Here is a 26555-nt window from a genome sequence, read left to right as displayed (position 1 = left end):
TTGGCCATGATTAGTCTAAAAATTTAAACAAATACTGACTGATTTATGTAAATATCGCGATATTATGGCTTATCAACCCCACCCCACACAACCTAACACAATATTACCATCACTGTCTGTAACATCTGAAATGTGGACTTTTAGGCAAAATAGCTTCACTTATTTTGACAAAAAGAAATTAAAATAGAAAAATGAATTTACAGAAAATATTTTTTGGCAATTAAGACATCACAAATTCCAATTTAAGACTGGCTACTTTAAAAGCCCAATATTTAAAAAAAAAAACAACAAAAAAAACATTTTTAAACCTTTAAAGGACCTGCAGACATGCTGTGGTAAATTTGCACTAAAGCACATAACGGCCCAAAATGCACTATTTACTCCAATTTGAATCATGTTTGAAAAAAAGCACAGCACCCAGCTGTTTTAGGAAAGTGTTTTGCATTTAAAAAAACATCTATTTTCACCCATTTTAATAAAATCGTCTTCATCAGGAAAACAGACAGGCTGGGGATGTCAAAGTAGAGAGACAACCCTTGTTTTGGGGTTTAAAATTAAATGTGTTGACATTAAGAAAAATACAGACTATTGGCAGCCCTAACCTTTTAGTAATACACTGACATCCTCTGTGTGTACATGTTAAAATCGCAGGATGAACAGCCTCCACTCTCTCTCTCTCTCTCTTCCATTATGGACGTAAAATGTAATTATTCAGTCTGCATTCATGTCAAATTGTATCTCTCCAACATGACAACATCGCCGCATGTTATAACGTGTCAGGTCACCAGGGAAACTGCGATGGTAGGTACAGCTTGTCCCTTTTCCTTTAACAGACTTGGGTTTGTGCTACACTACATTAATGTGTGTATGTTATGAAACTCATGTCTTTGTGCTCGCTCATGGTGAACCATCTGCTTTATTGTAAAAAGAGTAGTTCAGAAAATTCAAATGTCTTGCCGACTTCACAAAGGCTAGACCTTGTGGGACCAACTGAGGCACATATTCATTTTGGACTAGACATTTTTCTGAATTAAAAACAAAAAAAGTGACTCCCCAAACTGTCATTTTATGCTGCTGTATGTGATTCATGTAAGACGCTGTACTGTGTGAAACTGTCATAACAGCAGAATCATTACCAAGAGAACAGAAAGCAAAAGGTGTCCTGACATACTAATCATAGCGCTGAAACATCCTGCAGCCTGTTAACGCGACACATCTCTTCATCCTTCCTCTTGTTGAAAGGAGAATCTCTCTGTCGACCTTGCTGACGTGGGAAGCGCTGCTCTCTCCCTCCCTCAGAGTTGTGACTCACCTGCTCTCTGATCTATTCCCAGAGAGGGGCTCACGATGGGCCTGGCTGCGCAAGAAGGGGAAAGGAGGGGCAGGGCTGATGTGATCAGCGCAACAAAGAGCATCATAACTGGAAAACAGGCATCTAGGTGATTGTGACAGCACACTGCCTGCAGCTAAGCGGCAACGGCTCTTGATATTCTAGCATCTGACTACAAACAAGTTGCAGACAAAAGAGAAAACGAGTGCTGTATTCCTATAAAAGTATAACCTTGTATAGGACAGGTGAAATGATAATAAACACAAAAAAAAAAAAACAAAAAAAAAAAGAAACAGGACATAAACCACTGGGGTGTATCGCATAATAAAAATATGCTCAACTCAAAATGAAACAGAAAGGATCATCCAACAAAATAGCCTGTTTGGGACATATTTTATATAAATAATAATTAAAAAATATTCATTGGAAAATTGGAAAAAGAAAGAGAAAAAAAAAAAAAAACCTAAATGGAAATCAAAAATCCCCAACAGGTCAGCGGTGGATCTCAAGGCTTCAGTCTGTCAGTCTGTCCACAAACCAAGCACTTTCCCTTTCTTCCAGCTCTGTACAGCATGCAGTTTTTTATGTTGGTGGTAAAAGAGTACTATGATAATTATTCTCATTATAGATTTAAATACAGAATTATTCATAACTTTTCTTATTGTTTTCTCTTTAATTTTTTTTACACATCACAATGTGTTTTAAAAACTGCCATTAGGGTTCTGTAAAAACAAAGGTAATCAAAGAAACAGAAGGTGGGGAGAGGGTGTGGGTGGGTGGGGTACAGGGGTGATGGTGTTTGTAATGTCCGGTGCAACACTGGGCCGTCCTGAGAGGACGACAGGATGGAGAGAGGAAATGAAACAGAACTGCATGACAAGAGTTGAAAGGAGGCAAAATAAAAGGAGGAAAAAAAAACACCATCTTCACAGCCAGTGCCTCAGTCTCAGAGCAAAAAGAACATTTCATGCTGTCCTCCTCCCTCCCGTCACTCATACCACATCTTCAAAAGACTCTGCAGGCCAGTGGTCCAAGGAGGTTTGGGGGCATTAACGTCAGCAGGTTTCTCTCACAACTGTGAGGACTCTGGACACAGAAGGAGGGGGACAGATCAACCTGAGGGGGACACAAATGGAGGAGAGAGTATAACAGACATGTATCAGTTTGTCAATGGCCCAGTGAAATCAGTTTTCTTTCCCAGATGTTTTATTTTTTCACAAATTCTGTTTTACGACTGAAGCACATTCTGTTATCACAGAGTTTCTAATAATGTGGTGGATGAATACAATTTTTAAAAATTCAGCAAGAAAATATTTAAAATGTCATGAATATCAATTGAATTTGATGTAAAACAATATTTCAATTTTTGTATAGAACAAAGTGCTTCAGTACATTCATAAAACAAAACGTTATATCCTCCATGCCCTAAACTAAGCTGTTAGTGTAGAATTTTTGGATGACTTACCACATGACCACAGAATCCAACAATAACATTCATTGTCATGATTTTGTTTCCAGCGAGCCAGCATCAAAGAATATCGAACATTTTCTAAAATGGTTTTAATCATATAGTTTTTTCTTTCATGTGGATATAATCCAATAAATCTCTTTTCCATAGATACATTAATATTGATGTAACGCCTTATTTTAAAAGCAGATGTAGTCATATGTATATCTTGGGCCGTTTTAATACAGGTCAGAATAAGGTGTGCTCCAACTTTGGCGGTGGTCAGTTTGATCAAGGAGATGTGAGCAACAGATAGCATGATGCAGAAACATCAGGTGCTGACTCAGGATGACCCGAGAAGCACATTAGGACAGGATTTGATGCAGTTGTTTGCCTCTGTGCATCTGTCAAGTTGCACTTACGGTTTACATCCATGTCTGAAAGACACTGCTTTCACAAGAATGAGGCAAATGCCGGGTCACCATTACCTTGACCACTGGCCACTAAAATCTAATCACTTCATCCTTGTGTCCAGTCAAATAATTTTGCCATATTTGAAAAAAATTGCCTCAAACGTTCTTGAGATATTGCCTTACAAGGATGCGACATACGGGCATTTTACAGCTGATTTCATCTTAATTGCCAAGTTCTACAATTACGCCTGTTTTCCAAATCACGGAATCAAGGGGCCCTATTTATCTCATCACATATCACGACCAGCAGCAGGTTTCCTTTACTGAAAAGTATCACAGAATTACAACAAGAAAGTACTAATGGGTGCTGTTAACACGGAAAGACTCATCCACGGGGTGAGAAAGAGAGAGACAAACATCCCACAGCCCACTTTATCTCATCCAGGGTGAGTCATCGCCTGAACAAATTAATACACAGCATCTCCTCTGCACTGCACTCATGACAAACAGCCTCACGCCGTGACTGGTTTGTATGTGCGAGAGATTGAAAGAGCAAACTGTGGGTGGTAACTGGAAAGAGAGGACAACCTGTTAAATTAGTCTGTATGCTTGCAGCATAAATCTGCCCCACTTCTCTGACTGAACGAGGGCCGCTGACGAACCCCTGGAAGGCTACAGTCCAGATAAAATCCTGACAGAGAGTCGGAGAGTGATACTCCAAAACCGGACCAGTCCAGATCTAGTTTATGTGACTGTATAGGAAACCGCCCATGTGTTTGCCTGGGGAGTGGTGGTGAGTCAGAGCTCTGCTTTCTGAATATCAACTCTCTCTTTCTCTCTCTCTCTCTCTCTCTCTCTCCCCCCCTCCCTTTTTTCCCCTTCCTCCTTCCTGATACTCATATCTACGTATGTTCTAAAGCGCTCCTATCTTTTCATCTGTACTCCTTTATCTTTTTTTCTCTGTCTACTGTAGAGAAGGTGTCCTCTAAGCACTTCTGAAGCACACGCTTTTTGTTAACAGTCTACACACTCACCAGGTGGGTGGTTGCCGAGGGAGGATGGGGGGGGGGGGTCATTGCTGTTTGCAGGTGGAGAGCTTGCGGATCTTGCTGGCTGTGGAGACTCCTTTACGCGAGGGGTTAGATGAAGAGGAGGATCGGCGTTCGGCTTTGGCCTTGCTGTTCAGAGCCCCCCCCTCTGTCCCGTTCACACAAACTGGCTTGGCTAGAGCTGGACTGTGGTCTGCGTGCCCCTGATCCTCTTCAACCACTTGTCCTAAAGACACGCACATTATCAGAAACAAATCCATCATGGTTTCACACAAGTGCTGACTTGACTGCTGCTTCACTGAGCACACACGAGGTGAGTGGTCACATGGATGGAAATTACCACGGAGCTGCTGCCGTAAAAACTGTAAACATGGTTGTTTTTTTTTTTTTTTAAACAGAGGACCTTTAAAAAGCTTATTTGTCAGCAGCACCAGCAAAATGTCAGGTCAGATAACCATGAGAAACAAGAGGAATAGTAACCTACACAACAGGAAATCAGCTGAGTGAAAAATAGGACTTAACCTTAATGTGACTTGTTCATTCTGAGTACAGGTGTGTGTGTGTGTGTGTGTGTGTGTGTGTGTGTGTGTGTGTGTGTGTGTGTGTGTGTATGGCTGGGGCCAGGATAAACTTTAAATTACCTCCCACACAGAAACTGCAACACCGAGGAGAATATTAAAAGGAGCGAGACGTACTTGCAGCTTAAGAGAAACATCAGGGAATACTGTTGTTTAATTTACCAAACACTCATTTCATTTCATTCACATGAAGCATCCTGTCGCACAGCGTGTGTGGGAGTGAACCCTGGAAAACCATTCATACACCCACACCAAAACCATTTCAACAGGACTATTTTTAGATCACTTCATTCACATTCTGCAGCTCCGTTTGGTTTTTATGTGGGGCACCACTTCGAGATACCCGACACCGACGACTGCATGTATTATTACCGGCTGTTGCCTAGCAACAGATAAAGGATCTGAATTCTGGGAGGGGAAATGAAAGAAGAGTTGGGGAACAAATTAAATCAAATGTAAAGATGCTGTTATTATCTATTCACTGCAAAGTCAGTAAACACTGATAAAGTTTGTACACACAGTTCACTGCAAGAAGTATGTCGGCATTTTCTAACACTAAATTTAGCACGATTTGATGAAAAGTTGTTGTCTCTTCTAAACCTCTGAATCGTTGCCCACATCAAGCCCTGTTTACACAGACTGTACCGAAATGGCTTTTCTTTTTTTTTTTTTTGCATTGGGGTCTTCTTTTGAGGTTTTTCATTGAAGGTTTGAATGTCTGTCACCACATTTTATGACATCATCACCCTAAACCCTAAAATAAATATAAAAAAAATCTTGAAGAAAACGATAATTTTAAATTAAGTGAAGCATAAGATTAAATAAGTTAGTCTTTTCTTTTTAAAGTCAACTTTCTTTCCTGAAAAAATTTAATTTATGGTACTATTAGATTGCTACAACAACAGCCTGTTAGTACATGTGCGTGGCTCCCTTTGTAAGAATATTTGTGTAGCCAAATCTTTACTTCATAAGCTGTGAGGAAATTTTGGGTTTAAACAGAGTGAATACACATGCACTTTTCACAAGTATCAAGCATTACTTTACAGAAAATTAACTGACAACTATTTTGATAATCAATTAATTGTTCAAGTTATTTTAAAGCAAAAACGTCAAAAATATCACATTTCTACAAATTTAAATCTAAATTAGAGTTCATTTAATGTATTTGGGTTTGAAAATGCTGGTCAGACAAAATGACCAAATACCTCGATATTCATATTTCTGCAGTAATGTAGACTTTTAGAGCATTTTGAAAATATTGCACCAATTAGTGAAATGCAGCCTTTAAAACCAGGGAAAGACAACATTTACAATGTTACAATACGTAGGGTTACTATACAGATGTTTTTTTTATGTTAAATTTGTTTTTATGTCACCGTTGAGTGTTTAGAGCTTGAGGATGCAAGACAAATTTCTTTGAAAATGGACAATAAAATATCATTGTATGTTTTCTTATATAAAGGATCAAGGATATATAAATTCCTATCACAGTATTGATATATTGCCCAGCCCTACATTTGATGAGGTCACTTAAGGCTTCAGGATATTACAACAAGCTTTTGTCATTGTTTTCTAATGTTTTGTAGACCAAGTGATTCATTGATTAATCAAGAAAGTAATATACAGATTAACTGGTAAGAACACAAGCCCTAAAACTGCCCTAAAACAAACAGGCTTTTCTGGAACACACTCCTTAAAAGGATGATTCAGCGTGGTCGTACAAGAAGAGGAAGTAGCTAACATGAGACCAACATACAGCTCCTCATCTTTTCAAAGTCAAACAGAGAGAAGAGAAGATGACACAAATAAACCAAAACACACTGACTAAACATCAATTGTTCTCATAACACACAATGTTGGAAAGAAAAGCTCAATTGTTCTGTTTAACTGTAAGAATTGTCTGAGCTCACACTGACCTGGCACTGTAAAGTCCTGAGTGTAGATTATCTCATCCTCTCCGTCGTAGAGCTCGTCATCGTCCTCCTCTGTGTAACCGTGCAGATCCTCCAGGTAGGGCACCACCGTCATACTTCGCCAAGGATCCCTGCTCTCCGCGCTGGCAGGGATGGGCACCGGAGGCTCCGACGGAGGATGTTTCTTACGTACCCAGCTAGAAGGGACGGGGACAGGAATCTCGGTCATGTATCGACGTTCCCACACATTTTCATGTGCCAAATTTCAAGACTTTTCCAGGACTTTTCAAGGACCTTTAATTACAGTTTATTTTCTTCTTGGCCCAATTGCTCAAAGTTTTTCAAACATATCAGATTCAAACTCTATTCGAGCATAATGTCAGGTAGCTGAAAAGAAGAATGTTACCTCATTAGCTACAGAAAATTAAACTGTCATTATGTTATATTATGTGTAAGGTAGGACTGTAGTGGTTTAGAGGTTTCAAGGTATACCATGGTATGAAAATTAACAGTTGTAATACCGTGTACTTTTGTTTATCTACGATATTGGAAAAAAAATACAACCGGAGATTAATTCTCACCTTTATTTTTGTTATTTCTTTTTACACATCCTTTCTGTTGATTCCGTTTTCACTCATTCAGCCATTATAACGAAGAAAAATATAAATTGCATGGTAGAGGGATATTTGGTGAGACGGTTACTGTACTGTGAAAATCTCATAAAGTTTCAACCCTAGTGTAAGGTTATCCATCGACAGTTACTGTAACACTTTCATTACATTAAACAAAATTCCTTGACTTTTTCAAAACTTTCTATGCTTTTTACTAATTTCACAATTTTTCGAGGCCTGGATTTCATGACTTTTCCAGGTTTTCCATGACCTTGGGAACCCTAGTGTTTTTTTAATATGCACATAATTAATCTTACATGGATTCACATGCAAAATCACTCACTTGTGTTGCCTGATGTTCTGTATGGAAAACCTCTTTGCTGGGTCGTACTCGAGCATTCCTGTAAAACAAACATCACAAAGGTCAACTGAATCCCAACAATCTGAACTATTTCTCCATCCACACCATCTCTTTGTTAGACGTTAAACATAAACTGATGGGAGGCCACAGCAGTGAGGGGCAAGCTAATAGCAGACAGATGATAAACTTGTCCAAGAAACATTAATTAATGCACAGAATAATCTCATTCATCACTGCGTGTGTAGGCATCCTGCACAGCAGTCAATGAGGTACAGTAAGGAAACATCAATATGAGTAGCATTAACAGCTGTACAAATGTAATGAAGATTTGTCCCTTAATTATCATAATGTGGGCTGAATTTGTGGGAAAAGCAGAATGTCAGTGTGATAAGGCAGCAGTGATTCAGTGCCTATCCAGACCTAATAATGTAATTGTCTCCCAGCAGGCAGAGAGGGGCAGCGTGCAGAGTGCTGATAGTAATGCTGCGCCTGCTGAAGGACACCTTTTGTGGCACTGGGCTTATTTTAGACCATGTAATTATGGACTGACTATCTCTCAGGTGCTGCGTCATCACACACAGACGTCACACACACACACAAAATGGGGGATGGATGAGTTCTAACAGCGCTAGAATCTGGCAGTTTTTTTTTTAATATTCACAACTAAGACATTGTTCAAAAAACCCTCAATGTGGCACCACGTTAAGATAAGATGGATAACAAGCTGCAACATTATGTGTTCAGTTTCATTGTTTCATTTGGTAATGCAAACATAATCTTCCCAACATCCTTTTCGGATTAAACACCCATTTAGCCGATTATATGTTTCACTGTGAAAGACTCTTGACTCTTTTTTTAGTTTTTTTTCAAGGGTCAGAAGCATTGCACCATTCAGGAAAAGCAATGCCTGACCATAAAGTGTTTAGTATTCTGCTACTGGCTCCAGATCAATGGAAACTACGTCAACAGCTGGAGGGATTTCTACAGTTTGGAGGAAGCCTCGCATGCTGAGGAGTCACAGCGACTTCCAGTGTCACAGCACCACCTACTGGACGCAAACAGGAAAGATTACAGTGCTACTGGTGAGGACTCTTCTTGCGCTATATTACTGATCTCACTACATACAGTACCGGACCAACTCCATCTCACAGTTTTCCTTCCGACTTCTTTTATTTTGTGTAAAACATATTAAGAGCAAATCTCAACTATTGTTTAAATGAATGTACGACACTGTCTGATGATGCATGACACTGTCATATTGTGATGACAAAAACACGGCACTCAATAGATTACACCCACACTGAACTATGAGTCATCCACTACTACGGCATAGGTATGTAACCACGGCAACACCTTGACGAGAAAGTATAATTTGGCCTTATGGCATCATTTACAGCGTCGGAAATGTGATTTTCAAAATGGTGGGGAATTCCCCCCTTAAAGGGATACTTCGCAGATTTTCAACCTGCTTCGTATCATAACACTGAGTACATTTACATGCACAAAATAGTTTGGTTTGTGCTTTTATTCTGAAGAAACAATAATCCTACTAAGCTGTTTACATGGCTAATGAAATTAAATGACTAATGACTAATTCTACTAACACTCTGTCTAACGTGCCCTGACATTTCGTTTATTATGTAGAACAACTTGTCATTTTGCTTTTTTGCATCAAAATAGATTTTTTTCACAAATTCCTACCAGTAACGGACTATTTCCTTTCCTTTGTTCACCTTATTGAAAAGGTCGGTACTGTGATATTTGTGCATATCCAAAACACTGTTGATATCTAAGTCTTGAGTTGCTATCTTGTCTAAATCTTTTCTGCATGCATCTCTACCCTACAGTCTTGCAACTGTTGGCAAGTCTGTTTGCTTACAACGTATCCATGACAACGCACAGAGCTGACTGTAAACGAACAAAAAGCCGTGTCTTGCAAACTGTGGTAAAAACTCTATGTTCCGAATTGGTTGGAAAACAGCCAAATTGGGAATATCCGAACAGAACATGCTGTTTGATTCACATCAAATTCAGAGTACTGTCACATTCTGAATAATAGGGGGATATTGGAGTGCATGTAACCACAGCCAATGTGGCAAGTATGTGTCAATGAACTGTGGTTAACTTTCCTCCATCTAACTTGTGCCTCTATCTCCCTGCAAACACCGCCGGATGATGTAAAAAGAGTCATCTTTTATACAGGCTATACTTAAGTATTGTTGCCTGCCACACATACCGCCACCGTGGACACAAGGAATATAGAAGTGGATCAAGAGACAGACCAGCCCCCCTCTCTCTCAAACAAACTCCAAACAGTAAAACCAGGTAAAGCTGATCAACTATAAATCAAGAATATGTTACTGCATTCTCTCCTAAAATATTTTCAGAGGCACATTTTAATGCTCTGTTTAAGATTAATATGTGATGATGTGTTACCGACTGCCATTGTGTCAAACACACAAGTTTGCATTACTTGCCCTGCCAGTGAAAGTGTAAGTGGTTCAGCACTCACAGGTCTTTCAAGTAGGTGTAGGTTTTCTACCTCTTAAGAAAAAGTGAATGCCACAGTCCATTTTCTCTATTTTCTCTGGCCATGTAGCACCAATTTCAAAACTACATCTTTCTTCTTCACAGACAGCCTATTTTTATTAAAACACCATATTCCAGTGGTGACATACTTCTTTAAATGCTTCACAAAGGGGAAATGTATATACTTTTGGAGGGAACTTACTCCTTTGTCCTATTCTCACTCCAGATTGATTTTTGTCACTGTCTTTGGGATTCTCTGAACTACATACGATGTTGTAATTTTTTGTTATCTTTCTCTCAAGTGGTCATCTCTCTGCAGCAGCTTCCTTAGCGGTGGTGGATTTTAACAAAATATATTTACTCATGTGTTGTAGTTATGTAGAACTCTGCAGTCTTTGTACTTTACATACCACATTTTGAAAGTCAGTGTCATACTTTTTTACTTCTTGTAATTTAGCCATCACTTATTTATTATTTTATAAGATTAGTTGCTAGCATCTTTTCCAATTCAGATTATTAATACAAAAATAATGTATTGTACTGATAAAGATAAAACTACTTATTGATCCCTTGGTGAAATTCAAAAGCTATTCAGTATATTGTCAGTATCAGTATATAAAAAGATTAGCCCCTATGTTTACAAGCTGCAAAATAGATTCATTAATAATAATAGATAATAATAATAAAATTGCATGTATACTATTCTGTGTATAATTAGTAATTTTACTTTTTGTTCACTGAGTATATTATGATGCCGATATTTTAGTCTTACTTACAATTTTGAATTCAGGACTCTTGTAAGTATTCCAATACTGTTGTATTGCCACTTTTACTGAAGTTCAAAGACCCGAATACTTCTTTCACCATTGATCCTAAGTCTTTCTTTTGGTCTCCATGCACTATTCTTTCTCTGCTGTATGAAAAACATCATCTGAGTAGCGACTTTACATTTTGTAACATCAGCTGGTAAAACGTGCAGCACCTTACATTTTATAAATGAAGCACAGATATATTCCAAGCCTGTTAGCTCTAAACATGTCTGCGGACCACTGGTTCGCCTAAGTAACGTTAGCGTCACCTGTCTGAGCATCCTGAGGATAACCATTGTTAACGATGACTTCACTGGCACTGCCATTTGTGCTAGTCCTTTCAGGTTCTGGAGCTTTCTTTCTGAGCACAAATCTACGTTTCAGCCCCTGGTCCAACAAATTACATGCAATACCCACAATCCCAAAATGAAATTCAGGCCCTGATTGAGCTCTTTACCACACTCACCTCGCAGCAGATCTGACAGGAGAGGTCCACACTCCTCAGGAATAGTGTAGTCTCCTTTTCCAATGTTCTCAAATAGCTTATAGATGTTGTCCCCCTCAAATGGGTACAGGCTCGTTGTAATGTTGTATCTGAATGGACGGACCAAGAAGTCAAGAAATGCTGTCAGTGTATCATAAACTGGGATACTGTTAACAGTTGCCACAATGGTTTGCACATTCCCAATGTTTTATAAGGGAATTCAAAATAGACGATTCAGGTGTTTTCTTTGACTGTTCTTTAAAATCTAATGGCACCATACTGTGGTGCTTTTTAACCCAGGCTCTGGCTATTTCAAACAGTATAACATAACAACATACATCATGACATCCTCTATTTATTTTCTAGGAAGTGTGTCTATTTGTTCCTACACTCTGAGCTTTACAAAGATAGACCCTTCACAGGGACATCTCTATTTGAGGACCTTACAGGTGGACCACAGAGTGTGAATGAGTCCACAGGCATGTCAATGTATGTACATAGAGGGAGGACTGAGGATCAGTGAGGTTGTCTTTAAAGTAGTTTTCTCTAATGACTTCATAGCTGCTGCTCTGCCCTTTGAGCTATCTAAGAGAAAATGACAAGCAAGAGCATTTTCGACGACAATCCATTAAGTACCACAGGCAACCGACATCTAATTTTGCCAGATATTAAAAAAACCTTAACAGATTCATTGTCTAGAATTGAGCCTTTAAAATGCTACAACATTTAAAGGACTCTGTAAAAACTTGAGCATGCTGAGGATTTGACTACTCACAGTGTTACTCCAGCAGACCAAATGTCCACTTTAAACCCTGAAAAGGTGTCCAGTCCGTTGGCGATCTCTGGAGGCTGGAAGGCCGGAGAGCCTTGACTGGTGCGACATGTGTCATCCTCCGCAAACGGGTGAAGGGCCTGAAAAACAGAGTTAATAGGATTAATAAGACTTTAATTTTGTGCTTCTCTATATCAATAACCACATATATGAATTATGAAATGACTGAATAATTTGTTTCCATTCCTTTCTTAATTCTGGGGTAGGCAGTTTATTCTTGGGGTCATTAGGCAAAAATCCCATAATAATCTATGAGTATATTGTAAATCAAGTGCTCTGAGAGAACACTAGACTGTTTTCAGGCTTAAGTGACGAGAGACAATGGTCAGTCACAGGTCATTTCAGAGAGAGGAAGCTCCTATGGACAAATGCAGATGAGCATCTGTTTTGAGAAAGCCTGATATCAATGGCAGAGAATCCTGCAGAGAAAACTGTTATTCCACCATTGGCAACAACTGCTGCCTTCACTGCAGAGCAACCAAAAAAAGGAAGACGGCCTTATTAAGAAGAGTCTAGAAGGCAATTAACAAAATAAAACACGTGGCAATACTGGTGAAGTGTTTCAGATAGAGATTAGAAGGAAATGTAGTTTAGTCTTCTGCTAACTGGAGCCAAAAGTTCACAGCTCATGTCTTTATTGTTAACACGAGACAGAGCCTTGATTTACAGCGTGTATTTTGCCTCACTTTCCACCACTACAGACCACCTCACTGGGAGAGTGGGCAGCAGCTCCAGAGACAGACTCCAGGTCAGCAGAAACCCATATTCAACTAATACAAACCCCTGCTCCGGGGGAAACGACAGCCTCAAATCCCCACGCCTGTTGCCGCTGTTGCACAGGTCTCCAGCCCAATGTGGCATATGGCGCTGGGGGTTTGTGCACGACGGATTTAAGCTGCTACAGCCAATGACCAAAGCTCCTGAGCTGCTGCCTGCTCTCCTCCTGGGGAAGCAGTTAACAGCGCTGGGGAGCAAGGCGGAGGGACTGTGGGTGGCTAGCTAGATAATTCTTGTCTTATTCTGCACTTATTAACAGAGAGAGCAGAGCAAGGATGGACTGTGAGAGCTCAGTGCAGCTCTACAATGAAATAAGATTAAATGAATCAAAGTATAGGAAACACAGGGTTTATGTATAAAGCGTGTGCATATGCCCAAAATTGTCAAGTGGGAGGGTCTTAGATCAGAGAGGGGAGAGCTGCTGGAAGGTGTATTTTCATATTCTGTTTTTTTTTTTTTTGCCTTTTCCCCATTTTTGCCTACTCCAGCTTTAAGAAACACTAGAACCAAATCTACTAATAAAACTTTGTGGTAAAAGACAGAATACACTGACACATGACGCAAAATCTAACGCAATTTAACACTCTCACTTTCACTTCTGCCACATAACAAAAGAAAAACTCTGCACAAATATAACAGCTATAGTGATGTGTGTAGATTTACCCACTTAAGTGGACACATATCTAAAATTTGATACATAGAAACTGTTTTACACAATGAAGTTTACTGAAGCTTAAAGGCATCCTGATAGACTATTTTTCCACTGTCTGCGATTTGTATATACCTGAGCTGTGTGTGTCCACAACATAATTGAAAGTTTCACTAACTACCACTAAAAATTAGCTGTCTGGAAATGAAAAAAATGAATCAGAAGATGCTTCATTTGTTGAAATCAGGTAGTTACTGCAGAAAAAAAACATGCCCCCCTGGACAGTAAACAACAATATTCTGCGGCCCAAGCTCACCTCTGCTACTCCCAAGTCGGAGATTTTAAGTGCCCCGTCTGTGGTCAGCAGCAGATTCCCTGGTTTAATGTCTTTGTGAACTATTCCCTGGCTGTGCAAATATTCAAGGCCATCTAAGAGTTGGCAAAAGTACCTGAAAAAAAGAAACAAAATGGATGGACACAATGAATAGAGGGGTGGGAGTGTTCATACAATGCAATGTTAAAAAAACAATAAGCACATCAAACAATTTGTCACTGTGGTCACAGGAACGTTCATCACTTAGCACTTATGCGACCGTGGCTTTTCAGCAGTGACCACACATTCACAACGATCTATGGTCGGTTATTTTAACAGCAGAGGCCCCTGCAGTCTCAGGTCTAAACATAGGCCTGGAGCAATGGATGCAGAGAGGCTTAATCTAAATATAGCAGAGAGGCTGAGAGAAAGAGGAAGGGAAGAGGGAAGAGGGAAGAGGGGAGAGGGGAGAGGGGAGAGGGGAGAGAAAAACAGACACTTACCCGTGAGCTTGAAATACTGGAAACCTTTTTTCTGGGACGCTGTCCAGCATTTCTTGCATCCCACAAACGCAATACTCCATCACCATATACGTAAGTCAGGAGTCAAGGGGATTTGCAAAAAAATAAATCCTTTAATAAAGTGAGCCCGTTATAAAGCTGATAACTCCCAAGGAGAAATATTTAGATACAGAAAGAACCCTCACGAACAGCGACTTTAACATCTAACATCAAAAATCATGAAATCCCCTCTTATGAAAGGATATATTTTCTGCTTCTCTTCATTGTAGAGCACATCCACCAACTGAATCACATTCTTGTGTTGGAGTCTTCTTAGCAGCTGAATCTCCCTAGAAATGGACACAAGGACAAAAATCATGCAAAAGATTAATTAAGGAAATGTGCAGGGAGTGTTACATCATACGATACTGGCACTTGTCTGCTGAGATCATAGCATTAAGGTCAGGTGCCATACATCAGCACATTGGCACTATAACGGCACATTCATTTAATTAGTGGCATTTCTAATAAGCTCAGCTATTAAGATGAGCAGGGGCAGCAACTCTAATCATTTCATGATACAGTAGTTGCCGTTCTGTGTTTCTCTTTATATCAAATTCAAAAACATTCTGTGATTAAGTAATAATTGACTTAATTTGTAAATCCATTACATAAATAATTAAAAACAAATGTAAGACTCTTTTAAAAGGTGAATCATTGAAAACAGAATAGACTTGATACTGTCTGCGTGCAGTTGCAGTCAATTACGCTGGTCTCATAAAGACAGATAACCTGACAGTTCACTTAGCTACCCGAGGAGAAGCTTTTTAAATCACCAGCATGGCAAACCACCCTGGAGACTCAACATTCATCAGAGAGCTGCAAGTGGGGACGCTAATGAATTTGGATCTGCAGAGGAAGAGCACAAGAACAAACCGCAGACTTCCCTACACATGCTTCCCACATTCACACACAGGAAATACTGAGGTTTTGCCAAGCAATTAGGGACAGGAATCTCTTGTGATTAGATTTAGATTCAATTTGTCTCACAGCTACATTGTTCATATTACTGCATAATACTTACAGAGTGTTTTAGCAGCGGTGAGTATCGAATTTTAAATACATGCTATACTCTGTATATGTTTAGTCAAACAATGACTTTCAATGAGTGCACTCAGCTTAACTGGCAGTTATGTTTCATATTGCAGTGGATGATAAACACCAGTAAATTCTTCTCCTGTATTAAGGCACAGCCCTATGAGCACAATGAAAAGTATGCCTCTAAAAACATGCATACTGTATGATTTAGATTTAGCTTTTTATTTCAGAGTTCATATGCAGATATTTGTTTGTAGAGTTTCATGCCCATGTATAATGCGTCTTAAAATGCTACAGTCTGTCAGAACCATCCGATTGGTTAAGTCATTTTAATGGTGCGCAAAGAAATTAGCAACAGTAACATGCACACTGGTTTTCCCATATAAGTCCAAATATGACAATATTCTGAATTTGATCCAGTCATATGAAGAGCATATTCCACTTATTTATTCAAAATGCAGACGTTTTCTGAATTTAGCACTTTCCGATCAAGACATGGGATATGCCGGTTTTATTCAGTTTTTGGAGCATAATTGGGGCATGTATACAGCCAATTCGGAATACTTGTCTCAAGTGGGGTTTCACCTCAGTTTGCAACACTCGGCCTCTCGTCTGTTTTTGGTCGGCACTGTGCATTGTCATGGATAAGTTGTATACAAACCAACTCGCCAATAGTTTGCAAAGCTTCGGGTTAGAGATGCACGCAAAAGAAAATCCCACATTTCTCATCGGAAAGAGAAACACACCTGTTTCTGCACTTTATGACAGATTTAAGATATCAACAGGCTTTCTGATATGTGCAAATATCACAGTGCCGACCTTTTCAAGAAGGTGAAGGGAGGAAAGAGAGTCCAACAAGTCGGTAGGAAACTGTGAAAAAATCCTATTTGTTAGCGCACATTAATTAGAGTGTGCACAGCTGCAATATTCATTTTCATTAGCCAGCTTAGTAGGAATATTGTCTTTTTTAGAATAGGAGCAAAACATTGACTTTTTTGTGCATGTAAAAGTATTCATTGCCTCACATGTCTTGTGTTATAGAGACCACTGATCTATTATGCCTATTTAGAACCAATATCGGTTAATAACAATCTGTAGCTTGAAATATTATGTATTTAGAATTTTACAAGATAAAAAAAAAAATCTTGATTCTTAGTAATATAGATTTACCCTCCCCTCCTGGAAATACACGTGATTTAAGCACAAGCCAAAGCTATAAAGGGAGGGCGCCTGTGCCAAAAAGAAATAAAATTCTCATGGCCCCTTCAGTGCTGAGGCATCATCTGTCTTCTTCTTTACTCTGACACAATCTCACACCAAACACTTTGGAGTATTTCTGTCCCTTATCAACCTGCAGTTTTTGAGCTGTGTCAGTACCTCATACAGAGTCTTACTACTGACAAATGGATATTCTGGGCGTCGTCAGCCTCTTGCTTGCACACAGACACACACAAGCAGTTACTGCTGCATCACTGCACTGGCAAAAAGACACAACTGACTCATGCACGCATAAAAACAGAACTATGATTAAAATATGGTAAGGCATAATGAATAGCTTCACTTCAAGATGTACATCATCTCTGCTATTGAGCTGAATAGCTAGAGCAGATAACATGTCTGAAATAGAGCAAACCAAGCTGCATCTGCATCACGGCTTGCTTCCATAAAACAAATCATAAAATAGAGGCAGCGCTGCCACTGAGGCAGAGTGACTGCTGCAGTCCATCTGCAGTCTGAGTTCATATCTGTGCCGACAGACCTTGCGCGTTCAAGGCCTGCAGCAGTGTTTCCCATTAATTACGTAGAATGTGGCGACCGGCTACAATCCAATTTGTCCCACCAGTTTCGCAATATTTCTAACCCTGTTTTGTACTATTGCTTTAGCAAAGCATCGCTCACTCTCAGTCAGTCAGCCCCAATGCATTATGGGTGGGACTTTTTTGTTCTATTATGATTCATATTTATAGAACTAATGTGTTTAAGCAGGACCCTACAATAAGGACAGCCAAATGGCCCTGCTCAAGGCTAGTTAAAGTTACATTAGGCGAGTATGTGCAATCATGCTGTTGTTTTGAATAAGTCAGTGATCGAAAAGGTAAAAAAAATAATCATTTAATTTAAATAATCGAAGAACACAATATTATATCTGTTCTACTCCCAGAGACTTCAATACGCTCTGTCCGTGTTGGTCTCTACCTTCACTGACCACAGTGGTTTTCTCAATAAGCCAAATTAGATCAAATCCTGTTCTCCTGTGCTTCTTGGGTAGTCCAGAGGATGCGTGTGATGTTTTAATATCAAGCTAGCCATCACTCGTATCTCTGTGGTCAAACCAGCTACTGTGTAAATTGTAATGACCCATGTGTGCGACAACCGCAAGAGATTTAAAAAGCAGCTAGTAGCGTATAACTGCCAACTCAAAGAAGAACAGCAGCCGTACATGTCTGCAAATGTAAAACAATGAGTTTTGGGGGCTTCTTACCCTCTGAGCAGAGGACGAGATGAGCCGCCATATAACAAAGAGAGTAAATGATTGTTATTGCCATGTTATGCTATTGTTAATGTTTTGAAAGCACTGCCTATGTGTATGTCATATGTTTAGTTCTGTGTAAAAATGCAAAGGTGGCATAAAGAAGGAACTTAGTAGCGGCCCTATAGCGCAATTTCGGCCTAAAATGGGCTGATGAATGATATATTTGAGTTCAAGACATTTCTCACTACACACAGACTCAAAATCAGGCACTTTCACTGTATCAATTTAGAGAATGACAAAATTTAGCGCCAAATCATGAAGTCCCAGATCTATGCCACATAGCTGCATTATAAAAGCGTGAGGTGCTGAAAACCTACGTAAACATTGGTACATTTAGCTGTCTAACAAAGCACAAGAATATTTACAAAAATAAGTTCTTCATAGATCTAGCATTCTAATTTTACTCTTAAAGTGTACCAGATTGATGAATTAACATTAAATGTGCAAAATTTACTTTTGGGGTGAGACCTCAGACCCTCTAGGATCTCATGGTCTCCTAAAATCCTGCGGGAAACACTGCTGCAGGCTGCAGAGCTGAAAGGATTTCAGAACTCAGCGATACGGCAGTGTCTCTGGCACGCAGCGGCAACATTACCAACTGATCAAAATCTGCATCAACAGTCTGCTGGGCCAGAGTGTGTGTCTACTTTAGGGCATGTGTGTCTGCCCATGTGCGCTCCTGTCATTCCAAACAAGGGCACGGCATTCTTGGTGTGTTGCCGTAGAAACAGGAGTGGCATTGCTCAATCAATGCGGGTATGAGCATGTCCATCCCCATGACAACCCTGTAAAAGCAGGAAGTGTTTGGCAGACAGGAATGCTACACAGAGGCTGAATGGGAACGCTGGGGTCTACTACAGCATCCACACACAGGCGGGCCTTCACAGGCTCAAGGATCCAGCTTCCTCATGCTGGGTAACATAAGGCCACCACCAAGGGAGACAGTTGTAGAAAACAAAAACACACAGGCAACACAAACAAATTAATTTCACACTTCAAGGAACACTGCTGTGCTCTTATTAACAGAGTGACACAACCATTTAGTCTAACACTGAGGCTTTGTCCTGATAATATAATACAGCAAGGATAAGAAAAACACACCTTTGAAAACGAGAAAAGCGAGAACAAAGCTTCAGACTACCAACCTTTTCACCCAGAGGAAGATTAAAATCATCATTTATGGAATGAGAAACAATTGGGACAACTTCAGGATGACAAAGCAAAGAGTATTCAGTACCATCATAAGTCAACAATAGGAAAAGATGAGAGTGGGGCCAGTTTATAAATTTAAGTAGCTTTCCATCTGCTGTACAAATCTTAATATACACCCTGTTTAACAGTAATTTTTTTTAGTTCCGACAGACTGGTTTCGACTGAGACCTGGTTGTAGGGTTGGCCATTCAAGGACATAATAGAACCAGTGTGTAAGATTTAGGGGGATTAACTGGCAGAAATGGAATATGATATAATTAGTTTTCTTCAGTGTATAATCATCTGGACATAAGAAAAATCTTGTTTTGCTTTCCTAAGAATGAGCCGTTTATATCTACATAGGAAGCCGGCCCCTAGTTTAAGAAGATTGACATGTTGCACTGCCATGTTTCTACAGTAGCCCAGAACAATCAATCTGAACACTGGCTCCAGATACCACCATTCACGTTTTAGCATCGGTCACTGTAGTAAGAAGCCCAAATGCAATGCGCAGCACCAGAGTTATACTGTTTGTAATGTGAAAGTGCTTCTTTCAGTGTTTCTATGTTTAAATCACCAGACCTGTTTGTTTTGGAGAGGAATAAACCCCAGTGGGTAATTCTGTTTTTAGTGAAAACCTCCTAAGTGTCTGGATCTAAAGTTATCAGAGAGAAAAGGTGACTTCACATTAGCATGTTGAGGACTAGCAGCCCATCCCCGAAATGCCAAACGGCAGATTTACTGATTTGTAATATGAAACCACTTTATTCTGTATGTATAGCTAGTTTAATCACCTGCATTGTTTGTTTTGTAGAGAAAGAGACTTCAGTGGATAATTCAGCTCCTGACAAAAGAAGGAATTCTAGCCAAGAGAAGTTTTAGATGGTTGCAATCTACAATTCATCGATGCCACCGAATCCCCCTAAATTTTACGCACTTCATCTTTCAAGTTATTGTTTTTAAGTAATTACTGTGCAGTTTTGGCTCTCCTCAGTCTCATTTCTCTTACAAACAGCATCAGGTTTTCCTCCCAGATTTCTCGCTATTTTGCCATTTTCATTTTACCCTCTACTTCCAGTCCCAGGCAAACACCAGCCAAGCTGTCATGTGAGATTTTTTCAACACAGGCAAGAGTTGTAGCATACTCAGTGTCTATCATCTCAGTCACGGAGCCCTGCAGCACCAATCAAAGCCATCACAGGCCTCTTTAGTGGCCTTCTTACAAGGACAGGCCTTACTGAGTGTGTCCTGGAAGTGTTCTTGTAAGGGGTGTGCTCTATATATTTATATATCATATATATTGCACATAAATATATCCATATATATGTGCAATAGTCATTGTAACATTAACAGCCTGTCAAAACTGTCTGCTTGTGTGCTGGGTGGTTTTTCATCAGTGCAGAGTGACACATGCTACAGCACGAAGAGTACAGGAGAAATAGCAGTACATACAGTGCATACAGGTTCAGGTGGAGAATATATATATATATATATATATATATATATATATATATATATATATATATATATATATATATATATATATATATATATATATACAATAATTTTTGATCAATTTTATTTTGTGTAATATTCAAATTTTATACAGAATCTGAATCTCACTGACTTACTGTCTTACAAACTAAAGAACTGAGAGATAATTTTTGCTCTGTTTTTACTGAATATTTGAAGACAAACTACATTTATGTTGACATATACAACGAATACACTTTTTATTGCAATTGTATGTTCTTGAAATTAATAATAAAATATTCTCAGTGCTTTTGTTATCTAGTCAAAAATACTGTTCTCGCAAAAATACCCTGAAATATTGTGATATTATTATATGGCTATATCGCCCACAGCTACATTTTTCAGTCATCCCTCTCAAGAAAGATGTACATCTTAGTTTTATTCAGTGCAACACTTGGCATACACTGGCATAACAGCCTGGACATCAAACACTTTAATGTGACATGAGTTGTCTTTTTAGTCTTTTAGTCAATTTTTTTCAACAAACCTCAGCAGTCAATTTTTTTCAACCAACTTAAGCATGTCAGCAAGCACTACAAAATGCTTCTGAGTGCAAGGCAATACTACGGCCTGAAGGGATCCAGTGCAGACTGATGGAGAACTGCAGCTGCTGCCGTCAAGCTGCTGACAGGCTGCTTTCAGTCCCAACTAACTGGAGACTGAGAAGGGGAAATATGGTATTTCTGAACTTTACATTGTCTATTTTAGAAGAGTTCATTTAAAACAGTATGCTGGAATAGACTTAAGTTAAGTGAGTTAGGATACCTGATAAATACACAACAGTCATAACAACATTATTCTTACTGAGCTGTCACGACAAGTTTTTCATCATTTTTCTGCTCCCGTTTTGACAGCGGCCTAAAAACACACTCATCTCGCAGCTCTTCCTTCTCTCTGCATGAACTCATTTTGACAGTTTTCTAAAGCTTCCGCTATAATTAGAACAGGCCCGCAGCGAAAAGCTAGAGTAATATTTAATAAACTACTGTGTGATTAAAACTTCTGATATTCATCAGGAAACAGGGGATGCAAAAAAAAAAAAAGTTTGAATATGAAGACATAACAGCCAAATCTCAGAGGCATCAGGACAGAGGAGAGAGACAGAGCTGGTAACGAATAGGCCTAGAACAACTAGAATTTTTTGAAGAAAATCTACTTAAATTAGATTACAGACTAATTTTAGTATTACAAGTCATTAGGCAACTCAGAAAAATAATTCTGTGTTTGTTTGTTGTTTTTACTGGAACAAATAATCAATGAAGTGGTGCATTTTCCTGCAATATGTTAAGAAACACTTTCACCAATCATTACAAAATACACATATATGTAATATATATACATATATATGTCAATTACTGGTTGTACATTGTAATTATATTATTTCTTGTGTTGCGTAGATTTAAAATGTAAAAAAAAAAAACAACTTCAGTTGTAAAGACAACATTAATGTGCAAACAGTAAGCTTTTTAAGTGGATTCTGGTAAAGGCAATGTGTTCTGTCATTATGGCAGAAGCTTGTGTTTAACAAGTTTCACTTATTCCTTCACTTTGGCCACAGCAACCATATTGGTCTACACCACACTTACAAAAATGGGTTATTGCAAAAAGTTGGCCCATTTACTTAAGTGTATGTAAAGTCACTGTATGGAGCAGACGTATAACACCTATTTCTCCTGTTCATTTCACGCATTTTCACTTGGAACTGTGCAGATTTTTGCAGTCCTGCTCTGTATTATGAATGTTGTACGTTTAAATACCAACAGAGCTCTATGTTTTGTTTGTGTATAAAGACTCCATCCATGTTGTTGCATTAGTGTCATACCTGGTGATTCAGCAGCCAAACACATGATCTCATTAGTATGAACAGGCACTGAACACTTTTGAGTACTGAATAATTAGCACCTGCTGCAATGAGTTTTGAAAGCTCAGCCATTGTTGGATTTAAATCATAATTTTTGTAATTTAAAACTATGTATTATTTAGGCAAAGGTTTTGAAGCTAAGGGAGCCTCTTGTGGCCCTCCAGTACAGAAATTCTCACCTTGATACAATGATGCATTAGTGTATTGTAAGTGCAACTACACATCACTGTTGGGTGTGGTTACAGGTGAAACAGAGCGTGCTTCTTACCAAACACAACAGTGAGGCTGGTGCAAAAGACATAAAACCTTCGACCAGAGAAGGTCAGAAAAGAAATGCTGTAAAAACTATTTTTTGAAGTGTGTTAATTGCTGATGCATTTGACAAGTTTGGAAGCAGAATTTAAAGTCAGTCATCAAAAAGTATTATTTTGGTATTTGTATTAAAACGAAAGCAGTTTAGATTTCAAGTTAAATATCTGACTTGCAGGTTAAATGCAGGTTAGGAGCTGTGCGCAGGGAAGGATGGCTGGTAAAATGGGACAGGTATGAAGGGTTTATCTCACTGTGTTACAGTTCTAAGAAACCCAGTTGACGGATGCCAGTACATTTTCAGTAGGGTGATTCAAATTAATTAACTCATATTAAGATCAAGCATTATAGTCAAGCTAATGCTACTGAATCTCTAGATAACTGACTGGAAAACTAAAAAGACCCCGCACCTTATCATACATAAACCACACTCTACAGTTCAGGAGTCAGTGACACTGGTGTTATCACTTAAACTGTCAGAGTGCAGAGAAAGGAGGAAGATAAAGGGTCAAATATGGCAGATTAACGAAACAAACAAAAATAAAACACTCACTTTTTCACATTAGCTTCTCCATTGGGAATCCTCCTCAGCTTCTTCTTCTTCAGTATTTTGACAGCCCTGCGACATAGTGTCTCTGAGTCCAGCATCTCTTTCACTTTGCCATAAGATCCCTCCCCGAGCAGATCCCCCATCAAGTATTTTCCTATCAGCTTTGCCCTCTTCCTCCGTGGCTGGTAGATCACCTCTGTGGAGTCAATGCGGTGAATGAAAGTATCCATCTCCATCAGTTCATTTTCATTTAGATAGTCAAGATGAAGCTCACCGGTACTCATGACTGATAGTTCGACAGCGACAACTTAAAGCCTTCTGTGCAAAAACGTTTGCAAATAGCTATGATTGCTGCTGGAGAGTAATCCACTGGTAACCTCTCAGCACTGAGCCGAGTGTTTTAATTCCACGAGATGGAATACAGATGAATTACAAAATACTGAACATGGGAGAGGAAATAGTTAGGCCTGAGAGTTGAGGGAGGAGGTGGGGGATTGATCCCAATTTGTAAACATTAGGGCTCTTTTCTCTCAAGAGGTGTGAACGGAGGTGAAGAACCGGTTAGATCCAGTGCTAAGTTAGTGCTTTGTACTGTGCATTTTTGTACTACGTGTGTGACAAGTGCAGTTGAACAGAAATATTGTGATTCTAAATTGTTTGTCTTTTCTTCTAAATCACCTCTATATGAATTTAATACCATACAGCCTTAAGTAGAGGCAACCAGTCCTGCTTCAAGGCCATGCAGCACAGCATTTCTGTCAGGGGTCCATGCTTCATGGCATAGGTTCCCTCAGGATAAATGAGTGTACAGCTGGACTGGATCCAAGCACAGATCTACAGCCAAATGCATGCAGCAGTATCAGCCCAATCTCTTGTATCAGCCCGGCTCCTGGAGGTCGACTGAGCCATCCAATGTGTCCAACCGTCCTCAGGTGTCCTCCATGCCACCACGGTTCTTATTGCCCAGTGCCTGAAAACAAGGGTCATTTAAAGATTATTGAAAATATTCACATGGCTTTCTCTTCCCTCTGAACTAAGTTAGCAATCTTTGGTAGACAAGCTGTTCAGACACTAGTGAACGCCAGTGAACCCCTTGAAACCTGAATAGGCATCAGTTTTCTTGTGCTGCATTCAGATGCCTTTTACAAGGTATTTGACCTTTTGAAACCAGAGCAGAACGGTTTGTTTCTTTCAAAAACAGGCATAGACCAACTGTGCAAGAAATGTCACACAAAATGCAATAAATAAATAAAAGGTGACAAGAAGATTACCTAAAAATGTTACAAGAAGAGAATAGGATTACAAGAAAATCAACTTAAAAAAATTGAGAAAACTGTCCCAAAAACGGAATTTATAATTACATTATTTGTATGCTTAAAATTATGTTACAGAGAAAAAAATACATTTTTTCAGCACTTTTTGTAAGTCGTTTTCGTGTTTATTTTCTTTTACTTTTTGTGCGTATTTATTTGGTAATTTTTCTTGTAAACTTTTTTGCTATTTTTGCGTATTTCTGGACCATGTCATGTAAAAGTAAGGTCATATTGTTCTCATCGCCTTTTCCCCATATTTTCGGAAGAAATCAAACCAATTTGCTCAGCACTAAAGGGTTAACCTCACAGGTTTCAATATTTGCTGTGAGACTAACATCACACACAAAATTATATATTTTCTGCAAGTACATATTAAGCATCCCGCTTTCATTAAACAGAGTCGTGTGTGGGTTACGAGTGACACTAAAGGTGTTCAGTTTAAATAAACACATTTTTTAAAGTGATAACTATTAGCTAGCTGGAAAGCTAACATAGCACGGCTGCTTGAATGAACTACCTTGATAACATACACTCTCACTTTGTGGTTCCATCGATAGCTTTGGCGACCATTGCATGTTTTAACTCAGATGCCTCCTTGAAAACCAGCGACAGCCAATTTATTGTGAATGTAAATAACGGTGGACAACCGGGGAGGATAACCGAAACGTCGTCACACAACTGTAGCTAACGGTTGCGATGCAGCGCCAGCTAGCAACTTTGCCTGATGTTGAGATTAGCTATCTTCACCTCATTTGCCGGGTGAGCAGCAGCAATGTATGAGACGGGAATTATCCTCTATTTATTTCGCATAACGCTCACTTAATAGCAAAAACATCAGCTCTATGGTCCAAACCTGCCCGGAGAAACACCAGACACATCCAGCTAACGCAAGCTAACCGGAGTTGCGTTGGCTAGCAAGCCGTTCAGATTCCACTGTAAATGGTTAGCCAGCTAGCTAGTTTGTTAACAAGATAACTAGTTAACTCCTGTTACCGGCTCTCACCTTTATCCATGTGAATCTTGTTCCCGTTGCAGGCTTTATTCCGTGTCTGAGCGTCCGTCCAGGCTGAAACTGATTTTTAGCTCGGGTTTGTGAGTATATCAGTAACAAATTTCTGACTCTTCGTGTTACTCTTGCTACTCAGGTTGTCGCCATCTTGTTTACCTCCCCCCCGGCTCGCGCTGACAGCCCATACGTTAATGCGTCAAATCAAAGTTTTTTCCTCCCACACACTGAAGAGGGACGCATGACGGCTTTTATTTTTATTTTTATTTCATTTATTTATTTATTTATGTATTGTTGGAGCACTGATACATTTCAAGCCCCCTCCAAATCTTAATTTAACATTCATGCAAGGAAGGCACATCAGTAACAATATTCGATTGATATCAGTCTCGATTATTATTACTACTTCTACTACTACTTCGAATACTAATAATGATGACGATAATAATAATAGTAGTAATAATAATAATAATAATAATAATAATAATAATAATAATAATAATAATAACTTTATTTATATAGCACCTTTAAAAACAGTAGTTTACAAAGTGCTTTGACAGACAAAG

General features: G+C 39.1%; 1 protein-coding gene across 1 annotated transcript; it reads right to left on the bottom strand.

Annotated features, from left to right (window-relative positions):
- Window positions 1-1704: 1704 nt before the first annotated feature.
- stk11 (serine/threonine kinase 11) lies at window positions 1705-26183 on the bottom strand. Its single transcript, XM_088085391.1, has 11 exons — window positions 25987-26183; window positions 23674-24640; window positions 14862-14945; window positions 14599-14688; window positions 14099-14231; window positions 12300-12436; window positions 11507-11634; window positions 7685-7742; window positions 6734-6927; window positions 4225-4465; window positions 1705-2446 (listed from the first exon to the last, which is right to left on the bottom strand). Exons 2-10 carry the CDS (start codon window positions 23952-23954, stop codon window positions 4263-4265), a joined length of 1308 nt encoding a protein of 435 aa, XP_087941517.1. The 5' UTR covers window positions 23955-24640; window positions 25987-26183; the 3' UTR covers window positions 1705-2446; window positions 4225-4262.
- Between the last annotated feature and the right edge of the window lie 372 nt (window positions 26184-26555).

This window comes from Plectropomus leopardus, chromosome 12, assembly GCF_026936395.1.
Source record: "Plectropomus leopardus strain MGB_pleo_1.0 chromosome 12, ASM2693639v1, whole genome shotgun sequence".
Taxonomy (NCBI): domain Eukaryota; kingdom Metazoa; phylum Chordata; class Actinopteri; order Perciformes; family Serranidae; genus Plectropomus; species Plectropomus leopardus.
The sequence above is the reverse complement of the archived record's forward strand: the minus strand, read 5'-3'. Positions and strand labels throughout refer to the sequence as shown.